Source organism: Hemitrygon akajei, chromosome 19, assembly GCF_048418815.1.
Source record: "Hemitrygon akajei chromosome 19, sHemAka1.3, whole genome shotgun sequence".
Lineage (NCBI taxonomy): Eukaryota > Metazoa > Chordata > Chondrichthyes > Myliobatiformes > Dasyatidae > Hemitrygon > Hemitrygon akajei.
The window spans coordinates 9,565,823-9,578,950 of NC_133142.1; the positions used below are offsets into that span (position 1 = coordinate 9,565,823).

The 13,128-nt window shown below is 45.8% G+C and overlaps 1 protein-coding gene across 1 annotated transcript; it reads left to right on the plus strand.

Annotated features, from left to right (window-relative positions):
• Nucleotides 1–1,405: 1,405 nt before the first annotated feature.
• LOC140742148 (uncharacterized) lies at nucleotides 1,406–4,381 on the plus strand. The gene is given in 3 exon segments (XM_073072950.1): nucleotides 1,406–2,211; nucleotides 2,245–2,468; nucleotides 2,471–4,381. Coding segments are annotated over 3 exon segments (2,922 nt in total). The 3' UTR covers nucleotides 4,363–4,381.
• Nucleotides 4,382–13,128: the final 8,747 nt, after the last annotated feature.

The window sequence follows — 13,128 nt, forward strand, 5'->3', positions numbered from 1 at the left end:
TTTTACAGACACAAGTCCCACCTGCCAAGCAAAGGGTCCTCCATAGTCAGGAATGATGTTTTCCCCACAAGAGTAAGAAATCCTCCACAGTGATTAATTCTTTAAGCCTGAATGGGACAATTTAAAAAATACTATGCTGTGACCATCTATATAGTAGTTGTATTATGTAGTACACTGTGTATATAGGATAGTTGGCACGTGGCCAAATGGTTAAGGTGTTGGTCTAGTGATCTGAAGGTCGCTAGTTTGAGCCTCAGCTAAGGCAGCGTGTTGTGTCCTTGAGCAAGGCACTTAACCACACATTGCTCTGTGACGACACCGGTTCCAAGCTGTATCGGCCCTTGGACAACATCGGTGGCGTGGAGAGGGGAGACTTGCAGCTTGGGCAACTGCCGGTCTCCTATACAACCCTGCCCAGGCCTGCGCCATGGAAACTTTCCAAGGTGCAAATCCATGGTCTCTCGAGACTAACGGATACCTATTATTTAGAATATAGGATAGAAGGTCAACAAGACACTAAGGACCTGTACAATGAACTCAATTGTCCATTGGAGGTCAATGCTAGAAGTTAGCTCAAAGCCAATAGCACAAGTGACCGTCAGATGTGGAATATGCTAGGATGATGCACGATCCCCACTGCTGTCTGCATAGACTTGAACCCCCTCAGCCAGATCATCTCAAAGAGCAGATATGGGTACAGGTTTAAGAATGGAGTGACCATCAGTCAGCTCCTGTACATAAATGACATCACGCTGTCTGCCGGAAATGAAACTCACTGATCCACCTGACAAGGGTGTACAGCAGAGACATCAGGATGCCATTTGGACTGGAAAAGTGCAGCCAGATGTCAGCGAGAAGAGGCAAACTCATCAAGACTGAAGGAGTCGAGTTACCTGAAGGCCACATACCAGGTATCCTCGCGCTGGGGCTATACGGCGTTGAGGCGTGTCCCCTGGGTGGTGGAGGGGGGATCCCTTGTGTGAGGGGTGCACCGGATAATATGGAAGAAGGTGCTGTGAACCAACATAGCCTAGGAGAAGGAGCTCCGATTCCAAACCCAGGTAGATAGGACTTGTTAGCCTTGGATGGCAGCCTATCTAGGAGAGGGTAAACTCTGATTTCAAACCCGGGCCGTGGAGCTCGTTAGCATGGAAATGCCATCGCCTAGGGGAAGGTGACCCCGACAGAAAACCCCTGGTCCTCCAGGTTGGGGGTTGTGCAATGGGCTAACAACCCCGTTCACGTAAAACAGGCAATTGTTACAGAAACCGCCAACGGATTGTCAACCACTAACCCAGGTCTCGGGAAAAGCAGGGCCCCATTCAGGAGGCTGATGACGCGCTGCAACCAAACCCGTCAGGAAGCTGCAGGGCTGACAACCCTCCTTCACCCGAGGAAAACCATAATGGAGGCTCCAAAGCTGCTCTCACAGAAGAAATCTATCCTAATCAGAACTTGGAATGTGAGATCGCTTTGGGAGACAGGTAGGTGTGCACAGGCAGTGAAGGAAATGAACCAATACCACCTCACACTCCTGGGCATGTGCGAAGCAAGGTGGAATACTTTTGGTGAGACCAAACTGCAGACGGGAGAAACTCTGCTCTATTCCGGCAAAGAAAAAGAGGAAGACCCGCATGAGGCTGGTGTGGCCCTGATGTTGTCCAAAGAAGCAGCCAGAAGTTTGATAGAATGGGAACCAGTGTCCGACCGTATCTTCACAGCCAGGTTCGAGTCCAGATTTCAGAAGGTATCCATTATCCTGTGCTATGCCCCAACTAACAATGCAGAGGAAGAAGAAAAAGATCTCTTCTACACCCAGCTTCAAGCAGTAGTTGGAAAGGTACCTGAGCAAGATATGTTGATTGTCATGGGAGATCTGAATGCCAAAGTAGGCAGCGATAACACTGGCAGGGAGAGAGAGATGGGCCAGAATGGTTTGGGGAATATGAATGAAAATGGAGAACTCCTTACCCACTTCTGTGCCTTCAACGAACTGACCATTGGAGGTACCCTCTTTCCCCACCGACGCTGCCACAAGATAACCTGGGTCTCGCCTGACCATCAAACAGAGAACCAGATTGATCACGTCATAGTCCGCCAGCGCTGGAAAAGTTCATTGCAAGATGTGAGAGCCTATAGAGGAGCAGATATTGGATCTGATCACCATTTGGTTGTTGCAAAGCTGAAGATGAAGCTGTCAGCCAAGAAGAAGCAACAGAACACGTGAATAAAGTTTGATGTTAGAAAACTACAGACGGAAGAGAACAAGAAAGATTTCCACATCGCCTTGCAAAACCGCTTTGGGGCTTTTCAAATAGAGGAACAAGATGAGAGAACAGCGGAACACGCCTGGATTACCTTCAAGCAGGCCACTGTAGGAGCCTGCGAAGAAGTACTGGGAAGACCACCAGTCGACAGTAAACCTTGGATCAGGGATGAGACATGGCAGAAAGTGGAGGAGAGGAAAAGCTCAAACAAGAGTTGAATCAGGCCAGAACCCGGCAACAGAAACAACTCGCCACCAACAGGTACAGCGTGATGGCGAAGGAGGTGAAGAAACAGCTCAGAAAGGACAAGAGGTCATACTTCAATGAAATAGCAGAGCAAGCAGAAACAGTGGCCAGTAAAAGGGACCTCAAGGCACTCTACACGACAACTAAACTTTTGAGAGGGAAGAAAAGCAATTTCCACAGACCTGTTAGAGACAAGACAGGCCATCTGCTCGCTTTGGTTGAAGATCAGCTGGCGAGATGGAAGGAACACTTCCAGGAAGTATTGAATAGACAACCACCACAGAACCCACCTGACCTGGAGCCTGGAGACCCACTCAACATCAATATAGGTGAAATCACCAAGCAAGAAGTTCAAAAAGCCCTGAAAAGCCTGAAGAACGGCAAGGCTGCTGGAGAAGACAACATTCCTGCAGAAGCATTGAAAGAGGGTGGAGAGGTTATAGTGGACCATTTGCATATACTGCTGAATTTGATATGGAGAACAGGAGAGATCCCATCAGATTGGAAGAAGGGCCTCCTTGTGAAGCTGCCAAAATCTGGAGATCTTTCACTGTGTGGCAAGTGGAGGGGGATCACCTTGTTGTCCATTCCTGGCAAAGTTCTCACCAGAGTCATCTTGGAGCGGATGAAAGACGCCATTGACCAGAGACTTAGGGATGAGCAGGCGGGGTTCAGGAAAGAGAGATCATGCATTGACCAGATAGCTACACTTGGAATCATTGTGGAGCAGACAATAGAATGGCAAACTCCACTATATGTGTGTTTTATTGATTTTGAGAAGGCATTTGACAGCCTGGACAGAAAGTCAATGTGGAGCATCTTACGACAATATGGTGTACCAGAAGAGATGGTGAATATCATCAAGCAGCTTTATGATGGCTTCTCATGCAGGGTCATCCACAATGGGAGACTGTCCGAAGAGTTCCTGGTCACTACTGGAGTCAGACAGGGATGCCTGCTGTCACCTCTACTTCTTCTTGTGGTACTCAACTGGGCTACAAGAACAGCCTATGCTGGCTCAGAGAGAGGCATCCAGTGGTCGTTAACAGGGAAATTGGAAGACCTGGCATTTGCAGATGATCTCGCTCTTCTTTCACACCGGCTTCAAGATATGCAGAAGAAAGTAGATTCCTTGGGAGAGACCTCACAGCGAGTAGGCCTTAAGATCAGTCAGAAGACCAAAGTTCTACGCATTAATAACAAACAAGAGGAGCCATTACGGATTGAAGGACAAATAGTTGAAGATGTAGACAAATTCACCTACCTCGGAAGCAAAATCAGTAAATCAGGAGGTACAGATGAGGATATCAGAGCAAGGATCGGAAAAGCCCAACATGCCTTCACAACCCTGCGACTTGTTTGGAGATCTACGGCCATCTCTGTCAAAACTAAGCTCCGTATATTCAGCTCCAATGTGAAAGCCATCCTGCTATATGGATCCGAAACATGGAGAATCACTAACACCAGCTGCAACAAGATCCAGACCTTTCTCAACAAATGCCTCCGGCAGATCCTCCACCTCATGTGGTACGACAGAGTGTCAAACCTAGACCTATGGAAGAGAGCAAACCAAGAGCCCATTGTATTCCAGATAAGGAGGAGGAAGTGGAGATGGGTCGGCCACACCTTGAGGAAGAGCCAGTCGAATGTCACTCAACAATCACTCGAATGGAATCCACAAGGGAAGAGAAGAAGAGGTCGCCCAAAGCAAACCTGGAGGCGTAGGCTTTTGGATGAACTGAAAGCCGCCGGCCAAACTTGGGAGACTGCAAAAACATCTGCTAGAGATCGCAGGAAGTGGAGGAGTTTTGTTGAGGCCCTATGCTCCATAAGGAGCGAAAAGGATTAAAGATGAGATAGTGACACCCAGGGACAAAGTTACCGACCCTCTCCACCTCAGCTTGTGAGGGAGAACTTTAGAGGTTCCCAGGAAACCATTCATCAGGAAGCTCTGATAATTTAGCAGGCTTGCTGTGGTCCCCTTGCCAAGAGACTTTCAGATTTGCATGTAGTAAGGAGCAGTTCTGTGACTGAAATGCAAAGCTAGTAAAGTGCTGAGATAAAGTATAAAGACTCCCTCTTTTTGTAGCATGTACATTGAAATGTTGAAAGACACTGTACAGTGAAATGCGTCATTTGCATCAAAGACCAACACAGTCCTAGGATGTGCTGGGCAGGGGGGCAGCCCGCAAGTGTCCACATGACTCTGGCACCAACATAGCAAGCCCACAACTTACTAACCCGTATGTTTTTGGAATGTGGGAGGAAACCAGAGCTCCCGGACGAAACCCATGTTGTCACAGACAGAATATATAAACCCCTTACAGACGGTGTCGGGAAATGAACTCCAGTCACTGGCACTCTAGAGCTTTCTGTTAGCCACTATATACACAGGTGTACCATGGTAGTGTAGCACTTGGTGTTACGTCATTACGTCTTGGGGCATCAGAGTTCGGAGTTCAATCCCCACATCGTCTGTAAGGAGTTTGTACGTTCTCCCCGTGAATGCATGGGTTTTCTCCGGCTGCCTTGCTTTCCTCCTACAATACAAAGATGGACTGATTAGTAGGTTAATTGGTCTTGTAAATTGTTCTGTGATTTGGCTCAGATTAAAATAGGTCGGTTTGCTGGGCAGTGCAGCTCATTAAGCTGGAACGGCCTGTTCTGCACTGTACATCTAAATAAAAAATAATTACATTACTGCACAACCTTGTTGTTTCTAGACCTTGAGGACTGCTCGCGGTTGTGCCCTTTGATGTGGCAGTTCTGAGAAACACAAATTGGAAGCCCAGATAATAACAACACTTCTAGTCTGTCTCTTTGCATGCAGATTCCAAAGAGCAGTGACCTTGCCAAGAATGCAACTTCTTTTACAATGCACAGTTACAAACGTCTCTTTATTATTGCACAGAGCTACACTCTATATAGAGCAAGCTGGCATGATAAATTCCACAATTTCTTGAAATGTGGTCGGTTGTGCCTCTGAATCTCAAAGCTGTGGGACCAAATCCCACTCCAGCGGCTGTCCTTGCCCGACCTTCCGTTGCAGAACTATGGGAATGCCGCACTAAGATGTGATGTTAGACAAGGTGGATAAAAAAAAATCACGGCATTATATCTAAAGATCAAACAGGGTCTTGACCAATATTAACTCCTCATCTTGAAAACAAATTATTTGGTCTCTGACCAAATTGTTGTGGAGACATGGAACATAGAACATAGAGCACACAACATGGAATATAGAACATAGAATGTAGATTTTTGAATGTGTTTCAGATTTTTCAATTTTCCCTTCATTTAATCTACTCCTTCATTTCTTCTACCAAAGTGCATGATAAAGAATTCCAACAGATTTGTCAGGCAGGATTTTCCTTGAGGAAACCATGCTGACTACGGCTTATTTTATCATGGGCCTCCAAGAACCCTGAAACCATATCCTTAATAATCGACTCCAACACCTTCCCAACCACTGAGCTCAGACTAACTGGCCTATAGTTTCCTTTCTTCTGCCTCTTTCCCTTCTTGAAGTGTGGAGTGACATTTGTAACTTTCCATTCCTCTGGAACCATGCCAGAATCAATTGATTCTTGAAAGATTGTTACTAAAACATCCACAATCTCTTCAGCACTTCTTTCAGAACCCTGGGGTATACACCATCAGGTCCATGTGAGTTATCTACCTCCAGTCCTTTCAGCTTCCCAAGAACTTTCTATCTGGTAATGGCAATTTCACATCCTTCTACCCTTAACACTCAAACCTCTGGCATACTGCTAGTGTCTTCCACAGTGATGTCTGACACAGAATACTTATTCACTTTGTCCGCCATTTCCTTGTCCTCCATTACTATCTCTGCAGCATCAATTTTAGTGGTCCGATATCTATTCTCACCTCTCTTTTACACTTCATGTATCTGAAGGAACTTCTGGTGTCCTCTTTAATAGTATCGGTGCACTTAACTTCGTATTCCATCTTTTCCTTCTTTATATCTTTTTTTACTGGAGACATTTGAGGATTCATCTTGTTGAATACACTAGAAGGAACTGGTGGATGTGGGGTATTTGGATTTTCAGAAGGCTTTTGATAAGGTCTCACAGAGGAGGTCATTTATTAAGGGTGGAGCACAGAGAAGCTGGTTAGATTGAGCACTGGATATCAGGCAGACAGCAAAGAATGGGAATGAAAGGCTCTTCTCAGCATGGAAGTGTGTGAGGTGGTGGGATATCACAGGGACAGATGCTTGGGGCCCAGTGGTTCAGAATCAGAATCAAGTTTAATATCACCGACATATGTTGTGAAATTTATTTTTATGCAGCAACAGTACATTGCAATACCTAATACTAAAAACTCTAAATTACAGTAAGAAGTATAATATGTATATATTAAAAAGTTAAATTGAATAAATAGTGCTAAAAGAGAGAAAAAAATGAAAAAGCACTGAGGTAGTGTTCATGAGTTTAACGTCCATTCAAAAATCTGATGGCAGAGGGGAAGGAGCTACTCCTGAATCACTGAGTTTGTTCCTTCAGGCTCCTGTACCTCCTTCCTGATAGTAACAATGGGAAGAGGGCATCTCCTGGGTGATGGGTAGGGTTCCTTAATAATGGATTCTGTCTTCTTGAGGCATTGCTTCTTGAAGATGTCCTGGATGCTACAAAGGCTCATGCCCATGATGGAGCTGACTGAGTTCACAACTTTCTGCAGCTTCTCTCCATCCTGTGCAGTAGCTCCCTCACCCTCCCTACCAAATGGTGATGCAGCCTGTTAGAATGCTCTTCCTGGTACATCTATAGAAATTTGTAAGCGTCCTTGGTGACATACCAAATCTCTTCACACTCCTAATGAAATATAGCTGCTGTCTTGCCTTCTTCAAAGCTGGTTCATGATCTATATCACATTTCCAAGTTAATCAATTATCTAAAATCAGATGGAATTGTGACTAGGAGAAGAATATAAAGATGCTACAATGTGATGTAGAAAAACTTCATGAGTTGGCAAGAACATGGCAGATGTAATATAACATGGAAATATGTGAAGTAATTTACTTTCATGTACAAAAATAGATAATGAAGATGTTTTAAATGGTGAGAGTTCAGGTGAGTGTTAACATTCAAAGGGATGATGCTAAAATAGGTGGTATTCCAGACAGTGAAAGAGATGATCAAGAATTACAGTGGTATCTTAGTCAGTCAGGTAATTGGGCCAGGGAGTGGCAAATGGAGTTTAATTTGGCTAAGCGTAAAGTGTTGCACATTGGAAAGTCAAAAAATCAAGATAGGACCTAAACAGTGAATGATAGAGCCCTGGAATGGGAGGCCCTTGGGGTTCAGGTACATTTCCCTGAAAATGGGTTCATACTGTAGGTAGACAGGGTGACAAAGAAGACTTTTGGAATCTGGCCTTCATTAGTCAGGACAACAAGCACAGAAGCTGGAAGGATATGTTCCAGTTGTATAAGATGTTGATGGGGGCATACTATTATGTTCCCTGGGTTTGCGAATCAGCGAGATAGGAGTTTGAGGCCTAACGTTTGGGGCCCTATCATCAATGAGTCCAGTGTTCAAGACCTGGTGTTCAGTGATTGGGGGGGGGGGGGTGAGTCCTGTGGTTGATGCTGTGGGGCAAGGCCTGAGGGTCGAATTAGAAGAGAGTAAGTCAAGATCCATTGGCTGGTCCCCAGCTCTGTGAATCTCTATGAGTCGCCGGGGTAGTTGAAGGCCCAATGTCTGCACGTCCAAGTCTGAATCGGAGTCCACTGGAATACGACCTTTCTTGGGGGTTAGAGGACTGTGTAAGTGCATGGGTGGCAGGGAGGAACGGTACTTGTTTAGCTGTTAGTGCTTTGTTGCCTGCTGTGTTCTGTGTTGTTCTGCCGAGCATCGTGGGCACTCTATGTTTGTGCTGGAATGTATGATGACTCTTGCAGGCTCCCCACAGCGCACCCTTGGGTGTGTTGGTTTTTAATGCAAGCGGCACACTTCACTGCATTTTTCGATGTTCGTTCATTCATCTGATATGTGCTGTGTCGTATGATGTAGGTGATAATGGTCCAACCGTGACCACGACTGTTCTTGGCAAGTTTTTCTACAGAAGCGGTTTGCCATTCCCTTCTTCTGGGCAGCTTTTTCTACGTACGCTTGATAAGCAAACATGCAGCTTGAGTCTTGAATCTCAGTGGGTCAAGCAGCATCTGCGAAGGTAGAGGGAGGGTGACCTTTGGGGTCATGACCCTGCCAAATCACTCTCTTCTCCACAGATGCTGACTTAAGCCAGCAGTTTGCTTCCTGCGACTGAATTCTCACATCTCCATTAAACTGAGGCACTGCGTCAGGCTGACATAATAAATTTCATATCATATCTGTGAAGAACGGGGAAGTTGGCTCTGCTATCTTGGCCAATATTTGGTTGCAAACCACACCAGCTAAAAGCAGATTATCTGCTCATTCTTCATGAAAACTTACTTCATCTGAGCGGCGAGTTTCCTGCGTTATGGAAGTGCATGGGTTGCCTTGGTGGCTGGTGCTTGCTTCAGGAAATCCTGACTCCGTGAATTATCGATTTCTTTCTGACTCGCCGCGTACAGAGCAATTGTACCAATGCTGAAGGATCAACTTTATTCTCCATATACACTTACAAGTATGATATGGGGTGTTGCCACGACGTGCAACAAAAAACAACATTCAACAATTATAAAGAAAAAAGTATTATATAAAAATAAAGCTAGAATTACGAATAGTGAATAAAAATGTGCATTAATACCTTGCAGTCCACACTGAGGTCAGCTAATCTGTGATTGACTGGAGAACATCTTGGAAACTTCTTAGAGTCATATAGCACGGCCCTTCGGCCCATTCAGTCCATGCTGACCATCTGACACACATTAATGCTTATCCTAGTTTATTTCCTCCACATTCCCATTAACTTCACCCCCCCCCCATCCCTTCTGTTCTCTACCACTAATCCCACAAACACACCCGAGGGTGCGGAGGGCAATTAACCTATTGACCTGCTTGCCGTCGAGGGGGTGGGGGAGCACACACACTCACAGGGAGAGCGTGCAACCTCCACGCAGATGACCCCTGAGGTCAGGATTGAGCCCACTGCGGCTGTGAGTTAGCAACAGCACCGTGTTGCCCATTGTAAGCTAGCAAACTGGTTTACTATTACACTTGCACCGAGGTGCGGTGAAAAATATTGTTTTACATGCCATCCACACACACACACACACACACACACACACACGCACACTCACACACACACACACACACACACACACACACACACACACACACACTCACACACACACACTCGCACACACGCACACACTCACACACGCACACACGCACACACGCACACACGCACACTCACACACACACACACTCACACACACTCACACACACACACACACTCACACACACACACACACACTCTCACACACGCACACTCGCACACACGCACACACGCACACACTCACACACGCACACTCACACACACACACACACACTCACACACACTCACACACACACTCACACACACACACACACACACTCACACACACACACAGACACAGACAGACACACACACTCACACACACACACACACACACACACACACACACACACACACACACACACACACACACACACACACAAAAAAAGCTCTGCAATGCCTTTTCATGTAGTGTTGAGACTTTATAAAGCAGTGGTGAGGCCTCGCCTGGAGTACTGTGAGTAGTTTTGGGCCCCTTATCTTAAAAAGGATATGTTGACATTGGAGAGGGTTCAGAGGAGGTTCATGAAACTGATTCCAGGATTGAATGGCTTGTCACACAAAGAGCGTTTGATGGCTCTGGGCCGGTATTCACTGGAATTCCAAAGAATGAGTGGTGACCTCATTGACACCCGTTGAATGGTGAAAGGTCTCAGTAGACTAGTTGTGGAGAGGATGTTTCCTGTGGTGGGAGATTCTAGGAATCTGTGGAATTTGGCGCCACAGTCAGCTGCGGAGGGCAAATGTTTAAGGCAGAAGCTGATAGATTCTTGATTGGTCAGGGTATGTAGGGGTACAGGGAGAAGGCAGGAGATCGGGGCTGAGAGGAAAAATGGATCAGACGTGATGAGGAGGTGGAGCAGAATTGACGGGCCGAATGGCCTATTTCTGCACCTCTGTCTTATGGTCTTATCATTCATAAGTCATTGTGCCAAGTCGTGTGCTGCTACGTTCCTTGGCCAGTCATGTGGTCCCCTGGGTGTTGAGGTAGCACAAGGGAAATCAATAACAGAATGCGTAATGAGGTGTTACAGTTATAGAGAACCACATCTTGTGATGGAGGCACCGTCACTGAGAATGCAATGCTGAGGCTTCAGAAAGCGTTAGTCAGACTGCAGTTAGTGTATTGTGAGCAGTTTTGGCTTTTGTGTCAAAGAAAGGAGATGCATGCATTGGAGATGGTCCAGAGGAGGTTCATGAGAATGATTTCGGGAATGGAAAGCTTACGTATGAGGAGCGTTTGACAGCTCTGGGGCTGTACTTGCCAGAGCTTAGAAAAATGAATTCCTCCCCCCACCCCCCCCCACCCCCCATTCTTCTGCATTACAGCACATCCAGGCCCAGAGCCATCAAACCCATGGAGTAATGAAAGGCCTAATTGAAACCAATAATAATTCAATATTATTTTGAATAAAGACAGAGAGGATGTGGAGAGGGTGAAGAGGAGAATTATCAAGGTGCTGTCTGGATTAGAGAGCATGTCTTATGAGGATGAGTAGAGCGAGCTGGGGTGGAGAGGTGAATGAGAAGTGACCTGATAGAGGTGTATAAGATGGTAAGAGGCATGGATAGAGTAGACAGTCAGCACCGTTTTCCTAGGGCAGAAATGCAGAAGTAGTTAATACTTCAAACTCTAAATCCTTTAATCTTCAATGAAGCCAATTAGATTAAAAGAGAAAACTGAAGTTGTAATAAAATCGGTACGCAGATCAAGTTCTTATTGCCGAAGAGACATAGTAACCTTTTATACATGAGAACAAAGTTAATCAGCATCATTATCATTATGTGCCATGTTGTATAATGTGGCTGATCATGGTCTCCGTGACCATTGCAGGCTTCTGCAAATTTTTCAGCAGAAGCGGTTTCCTTCTTCTGGGCAGTGTCTTTACAAGACGGGTGACCCCCAGCCATTATCAATACTCTTCAGAGATTGTCTGCCTGGCGTCAGTGGTCACATAACCAGGACTTGTGGTCTGCACCGGCTGCTCATATGACCATCCACCACCTGCTCCCATGGCTTCACATGACCCTGATCGGGGGGCTAGGCAGGTGCTACACCTTGCCCAAGGGTGACCTGCAGTCTGTCGGAGGGAAGAGCACCTTCCACCTCCTTTGGTAGAGACCTATCGCCACCCCACCACCCAGGGTTAATACTAGAGAACATAATTTTATGGTGATTGAAGGAAAGCATAGGGAGATGTTAGCGGTATTATTTTTACACAGAGGGTGCTGGGTGTGAGGAACACACTGCTGAGTTTAGTGGTAGTGATCGAAAGATTGGGGACCTCTAACAAACTCTTAGTTAGGCCCATTGATGAAGGAAAAATGGAGGGTTATGTGGGAGGGAAGTGTTAGATTGATCTTCGAGTAGGGTAAAAGGTCAGTAGAATTTTGAAGAGCCTGTATTGTACTGTTTTATGCTTTATGGTCTATGTTCTATGCCTGGAGCCGGAGGAAGTGGGCAATGCAATGCCTAAGATAAGTACTTTGCTCTGGCATTCGCTAATGAGAAGGATCTGGGTGATTTTGAGATCAGGGTAGCCAATATTAAGGAGGTGGTGTTGGATTTCTTGAAATACATTAATTTGAATAATCCCCGGGGCCTGATGGAGTCTTTTCCAGAATACTGAAGGAGACATGGGAGGAGATTGCTGGGGCCTTGATCTTGGCATCCTCTTTAGTCCCAGAAGACAGGAGATCAGCCAATGTTGTTTCTTTAAGGACAGACCAGGAAATTATAGGCCAGTGAATAGAAGCAGAATTGTTGAAAAAGATTCTTGGGACAGGATTTACCTGCATTTGGATAAGTATGGATATATTAGAACAGAGGTTCCCAACCTTTTTTATGCCATGGATCCCTACCATTAACCGAGGGGTCTGTGGACACCATGTTAGGAAGTCCTGTATTAGAGAAAATTAGCATGGTTTGGAGGGGAGAGGTCCTGTCTTACAAATATGATTGAACTTTTTCTGTAGGTGACAAAAATGATTGATCGGAGTGGGGTAGAAGGCATTGTCTACATAGTGCTTAATAAGGCGTTTGAGGCAAGTAAAGCAGGTGAGGCACCATTTGTGCAGACAGAAACAGAGGATAAAGACAAAGGTTAGTTTTATTTGTCACATATACATTGAAACATCAAAACATGCAGTGAAATGTGCTGTTTGCATCAAATCAAATCGGTGTGGGTTGTGCTGGGGGCAGCCAGCAGGTGTTGCCACATTTCTGGTGCCAATATAGCATGCCCACCCTAATCCTGACCACGTCCTTGGACTGTGCGAAGAAGCCGAAGCACCTGGAGGAAACCCGCATGGGCGTGGAGCGAATGTAAAAGAAACTCCTTCCAGACAG